Raw genomic sequence first — 19,868 nt, forward strand, 5'->3', positions numbered from 1 at the left:
ATGATAGTTTTCTGTGGACAGGCGATTTCGCCTAGCCATATAAAGCTTCGCTTTAAAAGTTGGCAGTCACTTTAGCATACGCTAAAGAGGATGAAGGCGAAAGCCTGCGCGCAAACGAGGCATTCATTAAATTACTTGATATTCTCATTCGCATGCGTTATTGCTTCCCGTTACCTGTTTTCTCCCACCAAAGGTGGGTTCGAGTGCCTTAATTAACTCTACATAAAATAGCAGTGCCTCAATTAACGTCGCCCTAATCAACTCCAAAGTCCGTGGGTTCGAGTGCATTCATTAACTCGACCTTAATCAATTGCGCCTTAATTAGCTTCACCCTAATTAAAACAAATGATCGTGGGTGCGACCATCAATGGTGGCACCATCAATTTTGGCGCCATTGAATTTTCCTGACGGTCACATTTTCGACCCATGAGCCATCTAAGGCTTTCGCCTTAATAATTTATTTGTATTCAGGAAGATTGTGGCCACCGGTCAGCCTTCCCATCCTGCAATGGAACCTGTCGGGGCGCTCGCCCCCGTTCGCCTCTGTCCCTTGCTGTCCATACGGCTCTTATGAATGCATTAGAAGGCAAATTAGAATGACACATTATTCGTGACAATACGCGAGCACAAAGCTCCAACGAATAATGCAAGAAAATAAAAATAAAGAGGGTCGGATAGCTACGACCCTGCGTTGCCGTAAGTGAACTTGGCCAGTTCATTCAACGCAGTACCGCAGCACGGAGGCTGCAGTGACCCGGGATATATGCGCACCCTCTCCATCGCAGCCAAAGCGAACTTTAAAAAAATAAAAAAAATATACATATATAGGTGCAGGTCCAACGCACTTGTTGGACTTTCTGGGAATTAAGCGATGCTTTCGTGAAGCTGTTACATAAATTCTATGAAACTAAGAGTAGGCTTCTGGACAGGACTGCCCTTTTCAAGTTCCGCCAGGTTCTTGAACATAGTGGGTATGCGCCACATTTGGAGGGAAACCAAACCACACTGCGCCTCCGTCAGCGAGTAGGCTCGGTGACCAACGGTGCCGACCGAGTTCGTCCTGCATCTGGTCGCGCCAGGGAGATGGACTGGGGCCTGCTGCTGCGAAGACTGACCGCGGGCGCGGCCGAGGGCCAGGGCCAGTGCCTGTACGCGGCGGTGCACAACATCCAGACGGGAGCCTGCATCGCCTACGAGCCTCCGGAAATATGCCCGGTGAGCAAAAACGAGGGGTGACAACGGCACAATCCTGGCTGAAAGCACACGCGTACGTGTAGACATACGTGAAGACACGTTCTTGCATCGTTGAGCCAGCACATCGATACATATATGACTCAATAATCAATAAAGAAAAACATAGACATCGCTGTTCTAGAGAAGCAGGCTAGGGGACTATTACGTCAGGCCGTCCTCGGTGTGTTTCCGCAATAAATTCTCCCCTCTCTATCTAGCTGTTCTAAAGTAAAAAGTTCACGTCTCATTCGAAATACACTGCAAAAATGGCTGACATACATACCGTTGATGAGAAGAGATTAAATTGTCTTCGTGGACAACTTTTTGCGGCGAGTAAACATAAAAACGCTGGCAAACATTCTTGTCAGATATTTCGTTGCACTTCTCTCACCGAAGATTTACACTCGCTGTCATTTTCAGCGGCGCCGCCAGGGGGCGGCACACCGGCAACGCCCCCCCCCCCCTCTCTCAATATATATTTAAAAAATAAAATAAAAAAATTCTGTAATAATACGAGGCCTGTCCAGGTTCCCTCCTATGACCCCGACCTTCCCGTCCCCGAACTACGGGACCTCCTTCTGTATATACTTACCATGTAATTAACCCCGTTTTTTGTATTGAATAAACTGATTCTGATTCTGATTCTGAAGTGGATGCACCCCCCCCCCCCCCTTTCCCCCAGAAGTACATTTCTGGCTACGCTGTCATGCGCAATTAAACTTTCTTGCAGCCTTAACGACAAGGGTGTTAAGTAAGCGCCTCCTAGAATCGTTCCAGGTGGCTTCGGTTAAGTCATGCATGGGACAAACTAGTGGGGCAAACTAGTAGGAAAAACCAGCATCAGAGATTTTTACTGTGCACGTAATACTTGGGGAGAAATAAATAAAAAGACTGTCTACAGAAAGCGAGAAAAACAAGTCATTCCGAACCACAGAGTTTACGACTTCTTTCTTTTATTTCGTTTTTTAAGCATTTTTTAGGTAGCTGTGGATTTCGTAATTACGATACGAAGCCTCGAGATCATCACAACTAATCAATACATTTTGTACGACCCGTCCAAAGCGCGTGTGACGCACAGCGCGGCTTCGAACGCGGAAAAAGAGACTCAGCTGACTACTCCATGCTTTTCCATCATCTATTTTGCGCTTGGCTTCAATTATCTCAATTGCTAACTTGCACAACAACGTATACGTGAGAGGGAGTGCGTGATGCAACTGCAGTGCAACGCCTTTAAAGAAACCTATCACGCTGACATTAATCGAGGAAGTCCAAGAGTGGGGTTGAAGATTAATATGCAGAAGACAAAAGTAATGTTCAATAGCCTGGCAAGGAAACAAGAATTTATGATCACAGTCAGTCTCTAGAGTCTGTTAGTACAATAAAGAAAAACATAGACATCGCTGTTCTAGAGAAGCAGGCTAGGGGACTATTACGTCAGGCCGTCCTCGGTGTGTTTCCGCAATAAATTCTCCCCTCTCTATCTAGCTGTTCTAAAGTAAAAAGTTCACGTCTCATTCGAAATACACTGCAAAAATGGCTGACATACATACCGTTGATGAGAAGAGATTAAATTGTCTTCGTGGACAACTTTTTGCGGCGAGTAAACATAAAAACGCTGGCAAACATTCTTGTCAGATATTTCGTTGCACTTCTCTCACCGAAGATTTACACTCGCTGTCATTTTCAGCGGCGCCGCCAGGGGGCGGCACACCGGCAACGCCCCCCCCCCCCCCTCTCTCAATATATATTTAAAAAATAAAATAAAAAATTCTGTAATAATACGAGGCCTGTCCAGGTTCCCTCCTATGACCCCGACCTTCCCGTCCCCGAACTACGGGACCTCCTTCTGTATATACTTACCATGTAATTAACCCCGTTTTTTGTATTGAATAAACTGATTCTGATTCTGATTCTGAAGTGGATGCACCCCCCCCCCCCTTTCCCCCAGAAGTACATTTCTGGCTACGCTGTCATGCGCAATTAAACTTTCTTGCAGCCTTAACGACAAGGGTGTTAAGTAAGCGCCTCCTAGAATCGTTCCAGGTGGCTTCGGTTAAGTCATGCATGGGACAAACTAGTGGGGCAAACTAGTAGGAAAAACCAGCATCAGAGATTTTTACTGTGCACGTAATACTTGGGGAGAAATAAATAAAAAGACTGTCTACAGAAAGCGAGAAAAACAAGTCATTCCGAACCACAGAGTTTACGACTTCTTTCTTTTATTTCGTTTTTTAAGCATTTTTTAGGTAGCTGTGGATTTCGTAATTACGATACGAAGCCTCGAGATCATCACAACTAATCAATACATTTTGTACGACCCGTCCAAAGCGCGTGTGACGCACAGCGCGGCTTCGAACGCGGAAAAAGAGACTCAGCTGACCACTCCATGCTTTTCCATCATCTATTTTGCGCTTGGCTTCAATTATCTCAATTGCTAACTTGCACAACAACGTATACGTGAGAGGGAGTGCGTGATGCAACTGCAGTGCAACGCCTTTAAAGAAACCTATCACGCTGACATTAATCGAGGAAGTCCAAGAGTGGGGTTGAAGATTAATATGCAGAAGACAAAAGTAATGTTCAATAGCCTGGCAAGGAAACAAGAATTTATGATCACAGTCAGTCTCTAGAGTCTGTTAGTACGTTAGCTATAGGTTAATTACTCACAGGTGAACCATGATAAGGAAATTTAAAGAACAATAAAATTGGGTTGGAGTGCATGCGGCAGGTATTAGCAAATCCTGACTGGGAGATTACCAGTGTCGTTGAAAAGAAATAAAGTGTACAATCATTGAATTCTACCTGTGCTGACATATGGGGCAAACACTTGGAGGACAAAAAAGAAGCTCGAGAACAAGATAAGGACCACGCGAAGAGTGATGGAAGGAAAAATGTTAGGCGTGACTTTAGGAGACAAAGAGAGCTGTGTGGATCAGAAAGCAAGCGGGGATATAGCCGATATTCTAGGTGACATTAAAAGAAAAAAAATGGAGCTGGGCAGGTCATGTAATTGGTATAGGGTAGATAACCAGTGGTTTATTAGAGTTACAGAATGGGGGCCAAGGGAAGGGGAAGCGCAGAAAATTGGGTGGGGTGATTTGGATAATAAATGAGGAGAGGCATTGGGAGAGGGTATTTGCAGGGTGCAAGTTGGAATCGGGTAGCTCAAGACAAATGTAACTGGAGATCGAATGGAGAGGCCTTTGTCCTGCAGTGGACATACAAAATGGCTGGTGATGATGATGCCGGTGATCACACTGAGCGGACGAGCATGGGCTCCATGTTTCAAATGTCACAAGGCCTGACCACACATGCACTGCACCATCATCAGCTAATCGTGATGTGCCGCCTTACAGCCTGGTTCGATTACATTTACTGGGCGGAACAAAACGCCTTAGTGTTGAGCTGGCACGCTCTTGTCAGACATCTCTCTGCAGGCTGGGTGATTTGAGCTGTGAACCTTGGCCGCAGTCCCAATGACCCCCACTGGCGTGATGCGGCTGTTCTAAAACGAGCGCCGCGCTATCTTGTCGAGGCGTGCAGTGGATAAATCTTATCGAATTCAAAACGGATAACTGCCTGTGGTGGGAATTATCTTTCTTTTGGTTCTTCGTTTTACTCGCCATGGTAGCTTAGTGGATATGGCGTTGCGCTGCAGCTAACTACGAGGTCGCTGATGCGATCCCGTTTCAATGGGAGCGAAATTACGCTCGTGTACTTAGCGTAATTTCGCTCCCATTTCGCTCCCATATATATATATATATATATATATATATATATATATATATATATATATATATATATATATATATTGACGCGAAGTAAGCTGCCCACTACAGGCACAAGATCGCCAGAGAGAAGACGAAGGGCGCAGGTGTGCGCGCGTTCTCTTGAGTGTCGGCCATCATTAAAGAAGGCTGTTCTCTTTCGGCGAGTTCGTATTAATTATCTTCGTGACAATATATATATATATATATATATATATATATATACCACATAGCACTTTACCATTTTTATATATATACCAAATATACATTTACCATTTTATATATATATATATATATATATATATATATATATATATATATATATATATACCACATAGCACTTTTCCATTTTTCTGACGGATTTCACTGTGAGAAATTCAATTTTTGTTCACTAACACCTTGCACCACGACGAAGGGCCTGCGTGGTCGGGGTGGTTGCGGACGATTTTCTCCGCCATGGACGCCGACACCGACGCCGTTAAAATGCGGGAGGCTGTACAGTGTTCAGTGATTGAAACGCGATACTCAGACAGCATGGCGGCCGGCGCTTTTTGCGCCACCGGTGATCGCTACATGGGTGATCGCCGGCTACATGGGTGATCGTGACACAAAAACGCGTCATCTCAGTGTCATAAGCGCCCATCGGTGGGGCAAGAAAGTGTCTGCCGCTATGTTGTCTGAGTATCGCGTTCCAGTCGCTGAGAGCTGTACATGCATGCTCACCCCCTTCTACACGTACGTATACATCAAGGATTCGAGTCAGATATGCTACCGTTGCGCCACCGAGTCATGACAACATCAAGGATTGCGAGGAAATTTAAGAGCACACCAGCTCTCCCACGTTAGAGATTCCGGGACCTCCTATCCTTTGGCCTGTCGAAGACACAACCCCAGAAAAGAGCGGAGGACGCAGCGGAACGAAATGCTACATATTTTGAAGTCTCGCAGGGAAGCATCAACACTTCACAACACACCATCCTGCACCCATCCGAGAGCGGACGCCTCAATCATACAGATAGCAGAATCGCACACATTACTCATACCAGACTACACACATACGTATATTAACATGACCCAGGCTCTCCCGCTTTTAAACAATACTGGGCCTATCCATCAAATAAACACACCCTGTGCATGGGAGTGCCCCGCCAATTCCATTTTCAGAAAGACAATACTTTCGAAACTCTATACCACCCAACCAGCGTCCCGACAGCTGGGAGGAGTGGACCTCTCCACCACGAAAGTTTAAAAAAACTATGGTGGCCGCTATATAATAGATTTAGCTAGCTGCGTGCAGAGGCGGCGCTTTGTATAACCTTTTTCCAAGAAAAAAGAAAGAAAGAAAGAAAGAAAACTTACAAATGCAGCTTTCGGGCCCTCCTGGGCATTCAGCCACGTCGCACTCCTTACACGTTGCTCCAAAACGACGAATACACCAGTGTGTGACTGTGACCCACATGGCCCAAGAGAAAATTTTAAACTAGTTTTGGTCCCGATCGGGGCTTGATCGATTGACTGGTTCCATTTGGGGACTACCCTACATAGCAGCTTTTATTGGTGAACAGGTTTCGGTTGCAATGTCGACACAGCCGCAAATGGTGCAGTATCCTGATTTTCTTTTCCTGGAGGCTTTCAATACCATGCACCGCGGCAAGACGCTAGACGTACTAGTACGTATAGCCTGGGGACCTATAGCGTATCCACCGCAGGGAGTGTCCGAGTCCGAGGTTTGCGAGCTCGCGTCGTCGCACCGGGATCCTCTGCGCATGTACAGCGGTGGGGTGAGCATCTGCAGACTGCGGTTCACCTTCCTCAAGATGGAAGGCAAGAACGTCGTCCTGCTGCGCAGGCCGGACGCGAAGTGCGCCGTCGGATTCGCCAACACCGGTACGTGCCCGTTGAGCTTGGCGTTGAGACTGGACAGAGACAGGACGTATACCCGGCGCTGACATTCAGTATTAGTTATTTTGAAAGAGAACACACTTACATTTATGCACAGTAACGAAATGACAACGACGAACAAAGAGCGAGAGAGACACCCATCGATGTGCAAATGCGCGGAACTGCCTTGTATGCCAAGAAAACGCAGGTTATTGAGAGCGCCGGTGATGACGTACTGCTGTAGTGCGAGTTAAGGTCCTACTTGTTTCATCTACGGACCTTATCGCCAGCTAAAGCGCGAGTCCATAGCCGGGCTGTTAGGTATTGACGCTTGCATAGTTTGCCGTCACTTGATAGCGATGCCTGTGATGTTTATAGTCGCAGCGTTGTATACAGATTGCTTCTCGCTCTTTTGTCAGGCTATTTCAATATACCAGTGTTGCTAAATTTTAGGAAATTTTCCATACTAGGGAAATCATCGGGTTCCAGGGAAACTTATTTTTTGGCAATGTAAAACGTGGGATTTTTTTTTTTTTTTTGTGATGTCGAAAATGTTGTTTTGTTCTGTGGTACCGAGTACCAATAATAATTACTGTTGTGAGTAGCCAATAGAATTCAAATAACCGACTTGCCTCCATGGGAGGAAAGGTGCATGCTATCACGCAGACGTTGTTTTGCATAGTTTCGAAATTTGCGCGTTTGCGTACTGCCAGCTTTGGTCCTGCTGGCGGAACTTGCAGTGGCGTATCAACTATTTCTCGGGTGGGCGGGCAAACTGCAAACGATCTAACCCGGCCCTCTCTCTCTCCCTATCTCTATTTGACGTACCAGCCAGAAACCGGACTATGTACAGGGTGTCCGAGCTAGCTATCACGCAGCACGATAAAAAAAAAAAAAAAAAAAAGAGGAACGGCGTTACGCGAAGCAAACCTAGTGTGTATTGTTTCCAGTACAGTGGAGTTGCCGCCAGTAATCTTTTCGTTACTGAGATTTAATTAGGTAATTGTAATAATTATCTAACTCGAGAAGTACTGTCTTAATTATCAAAGTGTCAAAGAGAGAAAGTTGTAGAGCAACATGAAAAACTACCGATACAGCTAGCTTTATGTTGCTCAACACGTTCTACATAAATGTGTTTTTCCGAGCGTGAAAGAAGCCCGCAAATGCACGCAAAGTGCCTCGAGCGGCCAGTCGCGCGGCAATTCTGCATGCGTGTATTCGCGGGCTTAAACAGACATAGGCCTATTTATGAATCACATGGTGAACCATGGGGGTCCGAAAAATTATTTAGATTTGCATTTATTGCTTGCAACTATATAAAACCTCAAGACGATGCAGGGACAAAAGGCAGTGAGTGCCTGACAGTGGTCCCTGATGCCGCCCAGTTGTAGCAGTACAGCGCACGTAAGAAATGCTCACTTGCTACAAACAACTTTAATAATTAAACAAAGAATTGTACTTTCTTTTTACGTCCACAACATAAATATATCGCCAGTTTAGGTAATTGTATTGTCGAGGTTATACACAACGAAGTACAATCAACATAAATCACTTGCAATATTCACATGAAGAGAGCAAATGTCTGCGACCTTGGAGAATTACAACCCAATTTCCGGCAACGCTGTTTCTTTCGAACTGTTGCAATAAGAGTCTCAGTTTTGTGCAATTATATCGCATACTTTAAAATATCCCAGGACACCCAAGCACTTCTTAGGAGTTGTGAATGCGAATGCATTAAAATCCAATTGAACGCCGCTGAACTGTCCTTCGATTTTTGTGCTGTGAGTAATGTTTTCGAGTTTTGCTGCGGGGTATGTTGAGTTTTGCAGATCCGCTGCTGTCTCAACGCATCAGATCGACGCATCTGCACTTCGCGTTTCTGTGCGAAATGTTCACTACGTTCCATCGACGCCGCTACGCTTCGCGTTTTGGAGCCAATCGACACTCGCGTTCTGAGCCACGTATAACACTTCGCTGCATATCGAAGACGTTCTGCGTCGCGTCACCGTATCCGTAGTCCATCGAGGCGCGCTGGTCACGTGGCGTCTGGTTTCAGCGTTTGACAACGCTGAAACCGAGTAGGAATCTCTTATGACGCACGAAAATAGGGGGGTCGGGGGGGAGGGGTACGACGGCCCCTGCTGCAGTCGTTATTTGCAACACTTCTAACTGGACAAGGAACGTAAAAAAAATTGCGTCACACATTGCACTTACCGTGACCCCCCCTTCCACATAATATAAGCATGATGAGCTGGACGTGATGCAAGTAGCGCAAGCTGACATTTGCTAGTGCGCGAACTGTCACACCTTTTTCCGCAATGCGAGCGTGTATAGCGAATCCCGCGCGTCTTCCGCTGCAGCGCGTCCCGTGGAGGCACAAAAGACAATCCCCGCTGCCCAAGCAGGGTATGCGTAGTGAAGGAAAACATTACTTACGTGGCTCTATTAAGAAAGAAAATCGAGCGTCAGCTGTTTTACTTTCCAGCGTGCAGCCGAAAGTGCCCGCTCTCACAAGTGGGGTGGGGGCAAATGGCATACTTTGCCCCCCCCCCCCCCCCCTTCCAGGGCCCCCCCTGCCCCTACGGTAAATACGCCTTTGGGCACTTGGCTAAAATTAGGGTATGATACAAAGACACCATTCCTGCGTGCTCCCGTGTTAAAAAAAAAAAAAAATTATTCAGACTGCCGTCCGCACGGGAGCGTATACGTGGGACTCAATCATCTTTGTTTGGTATGTGCTAGTTGAGTGCGCCTTACAATTCTCTTTTAGAAGGAATTTATTATTTATATGGGCTTTGAAACTGTCTTTTCTTGAGGAAGAAGTATAAGATCGAGAAAATCGATTCTTTAGAAACATTTTTGCGAGCAAATTTATTCACGTGGGAAAGAACCTTGGACGGTATACTGCTTAACAAGGAAAATAAAGGGAAATTTTACCTCTAGACGTGCGGAAACTGCACGTTGACCTGGCAACACTGCAGTATAGTTGGTCATGCTCCGCTCATGGAGTGACAAGCGTTCCCTATAGAAAAATAAATAAATAATTAAAAAGAATATGCCCACAACCTCCATGTCCATTATGAGCATATACGGGGCTATGTATGGGAAATTGTCGGACATGTGCATGTTTGTTTCGCTGCTTTTGGCTGCGCCTTTGAATGCGCTTCCGACGCAGTCGTTTATTATTTCTTAAGCTTTTAACTTTCCTTCCAACTGCACACATATATTTCCGCTTCTTACATCTCCTCAATGTCTAATTTCTCGCAGCGATCATTTCGATCTCAAACAACGCTGACGGTTGTCTTATATTCTCTTATTCCCGTAAGCATGCTCTTTCAACTTGGTTGAAATTTAAGTTTCTTGTCGCGCTGACTGTCCAAAATCTGCTAAATATGCAACCGTTTATCGCAGCGCTCGGAGTGATGCATCTAATATATATATATATATATATATATATATATATATATATATATATATATATATATGCAGTTGTGTATAAGCCGCAAGGTATTTTTCGCCATTTAAAGAAAAAGAAAAAAAAACTTTCAATGCAGTTTATTCAGGGAAATGTACTCGAATCTGCGGCTAGAATGGAAGGACAGTTCTTCAGTGACTGTGAAAGCAAAGAAATTCAGCGTTTGTTTTAATGTAGGAATTGTATTGTAATTGGGAAACGGTGACCACACCAGTCGATCTGGGATCATGGTGCAGTTTAAGTTTTTTTTTTTTTTTTTTTTCAGGACTTCGATGCACGGATAAAAAGCGTCTTTCAGAAAAACTGTGCCAAGCAGGGGTTTATCCAGAATTTTGATATTGGGGGGTGTTACCAGAACGCCGGGAGGGGGGGGGGGGGGGGGGGGTGGATACGAAGTTATTGGTTATATCTTTTTTGGGCGAATGGAAGGGCGGGAGGGTTCAAGGGGCTAGCGCTCTTTTTACCACGTTGCTTTATTTAATTAAGGCTGACCGCATTTTTTCAACAAATAGTGACGGAAAAGCTGATAATTAGCAGGCGTATACTAATTAGGCTTTTAAGCAAGCATATTAAACCACATGTTATAAAGGAGTTCGTCCTTGTCTGTGCATTTCGAGCTGATGTGACGCAAAAAATACTATACACCGAAAGTGGAGACAAGAGGCAGACAGGCGGGAACGAACGAACACTGTATAGAAGGCCAAAATGTGTGCCTCGTTTTGAGTGATTATAAATTCAATACTATATTTAAACACCCATGGCATTCTGTCACCACGTTTGAAAATTGCAAGAACATAAGGGACAGCGTTTATAGTTTTCATTTGATTGCACAAAGTTTATTCTTTCTTTATATGCAGAACAAAGTGTAGCAAGTTCTTAATCTACATGTCTTGATATTGTTCAAGTCTTCAACAAAGTGCAGATCTTTTCAAAAATTAATTACAAGATAATTTTGCGCGTGAAAAAAAAAAAAAACCTACGCACGAAAGACACGGTAAACAACACATTTAAAATATATCCTATATATAGAGGGTGTTTCAGCGAACACTTTCAAAAATTTTTAAAGGTTGCCTGTGGCAGATAGCACAAATCTAGTTTATGAGCTGGTCTACTCGGAACGGCGGACATTACATTCACAAAAAATTGAAATGCATAATCGACTAATTAACTAAATAATTCTTGGGGGGGGGGGGGATCCTCCTGGGGGGGGGGGGGTGTACAATTCCCTAGTGGCAAGTGTTACAGTGAACGACGTGGACTCCAACAGAAAGGTAAGCCTTAAAGAACGGCGACGGCCGGGTTGCTAATGGGTCCCAAGATAAACATTTCGTGAGCGTGGTAACACTAACGTTACGACGTAATGAATTAGTTGCAAAACATGCAGCACGGCTTTGAACCACTTCTAACTTGTTAATTAATACGTTAGTGTAGGGATCCCATATGATGGCAGCGTATTCTAGAATTTGACGAGGAGGCTACGCCTAAATATTTAACATTTTCAACTATGGCAATGTTTACATTACTGAAGTAATAATTAAAATTGATGATGTTGCGTTTGCGGCTGCAGCGGGTGTAATTTGAAGGGATTTAATTTCATGTTGTCTTTATTACAACATGATAGAGTGTGGTTGAGGTCATTTGGTAAGGTGGTGGCATCATCTAAACAAAGAATTAAGTATCGTATCACCGTGTACGGGTTGTCATAACATAGAAGACAAAAAGAAATAATAGGAATATTTATGACTACATTCCCTCGTACTTAGCTAAGCGTACTTAGAGCATAGTACACATTTCTCTCACATTTCTAAACCACGCGGGTGGCTAAAAAAAAATTCGGGAGAGAGAGAAAAGAAACGCGATGTGCCGGCTGCGGCATGGATCAAGGAAAAGGGCTGCGCGCTGCCCATCGAAACCGAAACTGAGGAGTTCTCCTGCCCTCTGGTGACAAAAATGCCATGCTCGCGGGACGGAAGTGGAGGAGGCAGCGAAAAAAAAAAAAAAAAAAAAAAAAAAAAAAGATAGGAAGACCGTGACGCACGCTGTCCACGTCCTGATCGTGCAGCTTACGTATGCTAACGTCATGGGCAATGAATCACGAGGAAGACGTTACTCGAGTTCGGATGACGTAAGTTGTTGGCACGGGCCAAACAAACAAAACGGCTGCTCTCCAAGGCGCAAACTGCACCAAAAAGAAAGGGGAATGAAGGTAGCAGCCGATTCGCGGGTCAAGTGTGTCTAAAAGTAGGAGGTTATTGGTTCTGTTCGTGGTCGTCACTGGATCCCGATTTGACAGCTCCTAATGGGCAATATTTCTTTTCCAGTTCTCGTTGTCGCTGTATACTCGGTCCACGAGCCGTCCAAGTTGGTCGTTCCCAAGCTTCAAGAGATGTGCACCATGCTAGTTCAACAGTGTTATTGAAATATATTCACGCTCACACCGAAGAAAAAATAAATGTAAGAAGATACTGCCTTCTTGTTGTTCAGTGATCACAACCTCGACAACGTGGACAAGACTGAAAGGGACGGAACATCAGGTCTCCAAGCATTGGAAACAGGCATCCACTGGGAGATGTAGAGTGCCGTCCCTAAATAACCTACCCAAATCAGGCCAAAACGGCAGCCCTTCCAATAAATATGTTTATTCATTCATTTGCACTGTCGCATTGAGTTGGGAAACTGCATGCACTGTCTTACTACGGCACAGAACTCAATTCGCATATTTTACTCGGCATACGCCGCCGTTACACTCTGTAATATAATGAATGCATCCTGACGTTGAATGGTACTACGCCGCTTTTCTTTTATTTGCGTGTTTTACAGAGCGATACGAAATAAATAAATTACATCCGAGCGGCCGGTGCCCTAAGCTCTCGCCATTGTAGCTATGATTGGAGTCCGACACTTGAATGACGTCACAGCTATATCACATTCGCGAACCCCGCCCTCTCGCATCGCCCGGACCCGTAGTTTTCCAACGCTTTCGAGTTTTCGACAAGCGATGTTGTATTGAAATAAGAAAAAGAAAAACAAAACAAAACATTGCTACAACATAACACTACCGGTTTAGAATACAATCCTGCACGGTGTGCATCATGGCAAGGCACAATCCGGTTGATGAACTTGGCACGGCAAACCAATGAACCATTGCAACGGCAGCGGTAACCAAAAACGTCACAAACGAAAAAAAAAAAAATCGCCATATTACAGCGTCGCCTATTCACCGGTTACCATACCGAAGCAATGTAATACGCGGAAATATTAAACACTGTGTACTATGTCATGGAAGCAATAGCTGCAAAGCGCTAAAGTTCCTGAAATCCAGGCAAGAACGCCGTTCGCCAGTATCGCAAGACGCGAGAGAAAGGCCAGAAAGGCGGCTGCAACGCCGGTTCACACGAGCGGAAGCACCTCCGACTCTGTAATATAGTTCTTGCGACAATGAGCAAGTACTCAATAATGTAATAATTTCCTGAGGGTTTCACATACTCTAAATGTCAAATTTAATATTTTGAGTGTTTTATAGTGCATTTATATTTTTACAAGCAATACTGTGATAAACCGCCGCCGGCACGATAAAGCGGAAGGATATTAGGTCTGAAACTGCGGCCGGTTTTTCCTTTCGTGTCGCACTAATTGCATGCGAACATGTCCTATACCCACGATGAAAGGTGAGCTCCGTCTTCAAGTATATTTTGTCGCCTAAAGTTTATTAAAGTTAGCTGAAATTGGCTTCTAAGTAGTTCATTATTACTAACAAATTGTTCTTGACATGATTAATGCGTGATTGTTTGAGAAATACCGAAAATTTCAGGGTCCGTCTTGTGACACGGCCATCATGGCGTATCGCTTTTGCACTGTGGATAACACGTGCCCGGCTAAATTTTGCGGTTGGACAAGTTTTATGCGCTGTGGACAAATTGCTTTCGTTGAGCCAGCGACAACTAGTCGTTCGGTATTGTTCTTTTTTGCGGTCGAGTAAGGCAAGTGTATCGAACACTGGCAATTTTACCCGCCTACGACGGGCCGGAGGTTTGAATGGGCGCGTTAGAAACAGCTTGTAGGGACACAGGGGCGGTGATTTAGCGACATTGTCAAAGTTATAACACATACGTAGCATGAAGTATGGTTGGGAACGTGTCTCGACAAATATTTTGTCGTGTACTAACAACTACGCCGCGTCGCCGGTTCAACTGCGCCGGATTCGGCCGTTAGGCCTACTTTAGGCCTTGCGGCGTGTCATCTCTTTTCTCGAGCGAATACCACGACAGACCTTGCCCTCCTATTAGTCGCTTTTCGCATCGAGCAATCATTTCGGTTTTACCGTTTACATACTAACAAATCTTGGTTATTGATAAGTTTTTGTTTGTTGTTCCCAGGTTGGTAAAATGACAAAAGCTAGCTCTAACGCATTGCTTGTTATAAAATTATCCTGGTACGTCCACTCAAAAATTTGTGGCAGCTTATGACATCGTCCGTGGTGAAAAAATATGTATTTTTCGACGTTATCATCGCTAAGTCTCCTTACATTTCCGACTTGAACAATTGCCGAAATAGTTCCGAGCTTCGAACGCACCAGTGACAAGACGCCCTCGTAATTTTGCGTGTACTTTGCGACAGCGGTTCGCGTTCATTGAACGACAGCTGTAGCATATTGAATTGGCTGCGGCTTTTGAGTTTGTGTATCTGTGGCTTGTCCACTTTGTGTTCTGCATTGTGCTGGAACATCACGTTTATTCCTTGAAGGTATTCCTTGTAATCATGCGCGTGGTATGGGACATTGCCTACGTGCAGATGTCACTGATTTACTGTCATACCAACAGGAGATTAGCGCAGAATTGTGGGTGCGATGCTGGAGCTGTGTTGCTTCAGGATATTTAGATTTGTACCTGTGTTGGTACGACGTGTTAAGATGCCTGACCTTTAAAAGCACCAATACCGTTCCATGAAATGACGGTTTTGGATCGTCCAGAGGTCAAACAGCATTGCTCACCAGATTTGGGTGAGGTCTTAGGGCGAACACATAAGTGGTCTCTGAGGTCTCAATGACTGGTGCTACAATCTTTTCAAAATTTTAGAGCAACTATATCATCTCGCATTATGTAATTGATCTGGGTTTTCTGACAAATAAGTTTCAAGTTTTGCCCATAAGAGGACTTGGCCTGGTAGTACCAGGGTTTTATTGCACATGTTGACGTGTGGCAGGCAAAACTTCCATATTCCAAAACATTCCATATTTACATATTGAAGTTGACATCTTGCTCTTTTGGGCTGTGATAAGGTTAAGCACACGGTGCAAGTGGACTGCAGTGTCATAGTGATATACCTTGGTATATTGTTGAAAAGTAGCCACATTATCAATTTGCCTTTTTGAACAGAAATGGGCCGAGCGACTGGGATCCTGAGAAACGACAGGACCAGGAGTACGATGGGCCCCCAGGCATGGAACCGGACGGCATCATCGAGGTGAGATTTCCTGCAACTTACACTGCAAGTTAAAGTTGCGTAGAATATTTTATTTAGCAGTAATCGTGCATTGTATTAGGCATTGGTTGAGTGCAGATCTTCAGACCAGCTCAAGATACGAGTAGTGTTCAGGTCCATTCCTCGGGTCGTTTCAGAACATTGTTTACATTTGCACCTGTGTCGTCGTGTTAAGATGCCTGACCTTTAAAAGCACCAATACCGTTCCATGAAATGACGGTTTTGGATCGTCCAGAGGTCAAACAGCATGCCCCACCAGATTTGGGTGAGGTCTTAGGGGAAACACATAAGTGGTCTCTGAGGTCTCAATGACTGGTGCTACAATCGTTTCTCATTTTTACTGCAGCTCTATCATCTCCATTTTGTGTAACTGGTATGAGTTTTCTGCCATAAATAAGTTTTAAATGCTTGCCTACAAAAGGACTTCTCCTGGCGGTACCAGGGTTTGTTATTGCACCTGTTGGCGTCTGTGGTAGGCAAAGCTTAAACATTCCACTTGTGTATTGAAGTTGGCATCTTCCTTGTTTGTGCTGAGAGGGGGGGGGGGGTTCTTTGTTGAATGGGCATTGTCGCTGGGCTGTACAAGGCACAACTTATATTGATATCGTTTGATTTAATTGCATTTGAAGTATTGAAAGCTTGGCTGCTTTTAATATGGTGCTTATTTCTTCTTTTTCCGGCAGAGCAACTGGGAGGAGATCATCGACAATTTCGATGATATGAACCTCCGTGAAGAGCTCTTGCGTGGAATCTATGCCTATGGTTTTGAGAAGCCATCTGCTATTCAGCAGAGAGCCATTATCCCATGCATCAAAGGTAGGTTAACAGATTAGTTAGATTCCCGAGAAACTGCCCCCCCCCCCCCCTCTTGGGAAACAGAGGTACATAATAGTTCTGTTCGATTCACCTGAACCAGCCCACTAGGTGCTGCACACTGCCATTCATTTAAGGGGTGCAGCAATGGTGTCGTCTGAACTATAGTGTTTGTTTCAAAAGGTGCAGGGCTGGTTCACGACCTTGCTGGACCCTCTCTACTGTTGGTGGTGCAAACTTGATGCAGACGTACAGGTGCAAACAGCAGTGCAGCAGACGACACAGCACATGTGCGCAAGCGCCGTTAAAACACCTACGTGTTTGCTGTATCTGGGCAAGCGTGGGTGCATTTACGCCTCGGAAGCCGTTCATATCTGCAGTTCAGGACTTCTCAAACTTATGCACTCTTTGCACATTAGTAGAAGAAAAAAAAAAAAAAAGCCTGCACCGCATCTGCATCTTGGCATTCGTTTGAAGTGTAGCGCTGTATGTGCACCGAAGAAATCTAGCTGTACAATTTCTGAACATCTCGTGAACAGCTGTGAACTGGTTCACAGTGGTGCAGGCAAATCATGCAGCACAGTCGCATTGTAATTGCCATTATGCGCTAGGTAGCGAGCCAAAGTCAGATATAAACGAAGACATCTGTGTGTAAGCTTACCTCGGTTCACTTTAGATTTGGGACGTGTTAAAGAGTGTGCATGAGGCAAATGTTTTATATGTGTTGCGTAATGTCTGGTCTCCTTATGTCAGCTTTGATGCAGTACGGCACTGTTAAGGTGCACACACACTTGCGGAAAAACGCGCGCGGTGCGCCAGTGGCGGCAAAACGTGCGCCATGCAAGCAGCCGCTCAGAAGCTTTTTCTTGCCACGGGAGGGATCGGTCCTAGACTGATCTTTTGCGGCTTTCCACTGCGGCAAGCGAACGGCAGAGACTAATGAGAGTGGCCCCTTCAGTGACGTGCATGCTGGAAACTGGTGTTAAGTTGACCCACCTGACCTCTCGTTTCATACTCGTATATTGTCTCATTTGGGCCGCTCGTTTCGTACTATCGTATGCTCGCGTCAGCTCTCGCTCGTGCTTGGTTTGGTCACGTTCACGCTTATTTTGTCGTGGTTTGCAATTGTATTTTACAATGATGAGTCTAAACCGAGACATCTGGATTGAAAGACTGTTGGTGACAGTGTGCCATATCAGAATGAAATTATTTAATTATGCAAACATGCCGGCAAAAGTGTGAGCACTGAGACGTCGAATTATTGACAACCATTCAGAGGATGTTTCTGCTTGGAGAGAAAACAAAAATTGTCGTCTGGCCTCTCTTCCCCATACACCTGGCAACGCTTGCAAATTTTGATGTCCTGGGGTTGGCATGTATGTAATGAAACAAGTGGTTATGAGCCAGCTACATTTTCACCCTCAGGCACTCTTCAGTGAAGTAGTAACCTCATGTGTTCGGCTATAATTGAAAGTCTTAAAGGGAGTTCTTTCACATCCATGATTGAAGAGGTTTTACAGACCAAGCGTGTGGCAAGCGACAAATTCACATTTTGGCAATGCCATTTGATTTATTGTGGTTGTAGTAACTTGAGACATTGTTCCAGCATCAACTAATAGTCAGGCTGTGCTTGACACTTGCACGCCTGATAGCAAATGATGCGATATGAATCTTGTCTTGGCATCTTGCAGAGGGTTGTCACTTGTGGCCTCTGTCAATGCTGCGACACACAGTGTTGTGGACCACTACTTTTGGAACATGCTTGTATACCTCAGTGGTAATTTGCCATATGTGGTCAGTTAGTAACACTAAAGTGAATTTTTCACTTTAGTACCGATCGCATATGTGCAGGATTATGAGCACTCCAATTTCGTGCATCTATATAGCTTTCCATAATTATGGATTGTGTACACTTGAAACTTGACTCTTTCCCTATGGCTTGCGTTAGGCCTAGTTTGCTAACGATGGTTTCAACCACCATTTTCGAGACCTCCTGCATTGCTCACGGACACAGTGTGGCGTCTGTCGTACAGTAGCAGAAGTAAACTCTTTTCTTTATAATAGTTAATTTTTGCCCTGCTTGGCAGCAATATTTAACGGCCTCCAAAGACATGCGCGCTCGTAGGGGTTGTGACGTGTGCTCTGAAACATCTCGGCTCTCGCGATTCCACTGTGTCTGCGGCTGAGTTTATAGACGGCTCAAGCAACAGTAAGAGGATGCTATTTCGTCTTTGATTCTGAGAGAGACGGCGGTCATTAACTCGTGTAACTTGAGGATGGACTGCTACTTCATGCTTCACCAACTGAAGCCATTCAGCACTAACGAGCTAACATGGAACGTGCGTGCCGTAACTGCAAGAAATTTTGTGACTGCAAAATGCAGCAGAAAACAAGTTTATTGCAACACTTGCAACATTCTTCTGCTTCACACCCAGGAACTGTTTTTCTGCAAAGGCTTCCAGTTAAACTTTTGTAGCGCAAGTAGTGGCATTTTGCAGATAGTGGCTATTAGCAAAACATTTTCTGTAATTCAAACATTTTTAGCATTGTCTTGTTAGATAAAATGTATCTTTAGAAGTTATGTTCAATTTATATTTTTTTGTGACAAATCTCGTTAATAAAAGTTGTAGGCCTGAAAAGCAGCTTCATTCTGCTTTGCTTTCTTGTATTACATAAAATTTTGAGTGCAATAGTTCCTTCCACAAAAAAAATTAGTGTAACCTACAAAAAGCCACTTTCCTCGTGGTAGGGAAAGAGTTGATAAACATAGTGTATACGTTACCAGTGAATATACTGAACTCAATAGCCCTTGAAATCACCGCAGTGATCATGTATATAAAATTTAGTTTTAACACAGTAAAATTGGCTTGCCAATGGATATAACACGCTACATTACTAAATTATACCCAACCGATTCATGCTGTGAATATAACTTTTTGAAATTTGGTACAGCAGTTCAATATTCTTGTGTTGCATACACCATTAAGTAACGCTGACCTTTCTCACCGTCGTGCACAAAGAGCTGTTCACTATTCTTGTGTTGCATACACCATTAAGTAACGCTGACCTTTCTCACCGTCGTGCACAAAGAGCTGTTCACTATCGCCATTGTGCGCCTCACTGTGGCGTGCTGCGTAGGCTGGCAAAACCGAAGCAAGCAAATATGGTGGCGACAGGGTTCTCCCCAGAAAATTTTGAAAGGTGGACATTTGAGGACC

At 44.5% G+C, this 19,868-nt stretch overlaps 2 protein-coding genes across 2 annotated transcripts in view; both read left to right on the forward strand.

Annotated features, from left to right (window-relative positions):
• The first annotated feature begins 1,021 nt into the window (after positions 1-1,021).
• Positions 1,022-13,268, forward strand: LOC119443129 (uncharacterized). Its single transcript, XM_049662604.1, has 3 exons — positions 1,022-1,215; positions 6,710-6,887; positions 12,678-13,268. Exons 1-3 carry the CDS (start codon positions 1,084-1,086, stop codon positions 12,773-12,775), a joined length of 408 nt encoding a protein of 135 aa, XP_049518561.1. The 5' UTR covers positions 1,022-1,083; the 3' UTR covers positions 12,776-13,268.
• Positions 13,269-13,884: 616 nt separating this feature from the next.
• LOC119443128 (eukaryotic initiation factor 4A-I) overlaps positions 13,885-19,868 on the forward strand; it is a 44,251-nt gene continuing 38,267 nt past the window's right edge. The window contains exons 1-3 of the mRNA XM_037708280.2: positions 13,885-14,024; positions 15,732-15,819; positions 16,521-16,653. Of these exons, the coding sequence (XP_037564208.1) occupies positions 14,002-14,024; positions 15,732-15,819; positions 16,521-16,653 (244 nt within the window). The 5' untranslated portion in view covers positions 13,885-14,001. The remainder of the gene's footprint in view (positions 14,025-15,731; positions 15,820-16,520; positions 16,654-19,868) is intronic.

This window comes from Dermacentor silvarum, chromosome 2 (assembly GCF_013339745.2).
Source record: "Dermacentor silvarum isolate Dsil-2018 chromosome 2, BIME_Dsil_1.4, whole genome shotgun sequence".
NCBI lineage: Eukaryota > Metazoa > Arthropoda > Arachnida > Ixodida > Ixodidae > Dermacentor > Dermacentor silvarum.

Excerpts from the sequence above, each read along its gene's own strand:
- LOC119443129 (XM_049662604.1), top strand. The coding sequence starts at position 1,084 with ATGGACTGGGGCCTGCTGCTGCGAAGACTGACCGCGGGCGCGGCCGAG. Across the intron at positions 1,216-6,709 it reads AGCCTCCGGAAATATGCCCG|GGAGTGTCCGAGTCCGAGGT; the intron begins GTGAGCAAAAAC and ends TATCCACCGCAG. Across the intron at positions 6,888-12,677 it reads CGTCGGATTCGCCAACACCG|TTCTCGTTGTCGCTGTATAC; the intron begins GTACGTGCCCGT and ends TTTCTTTTCCAG.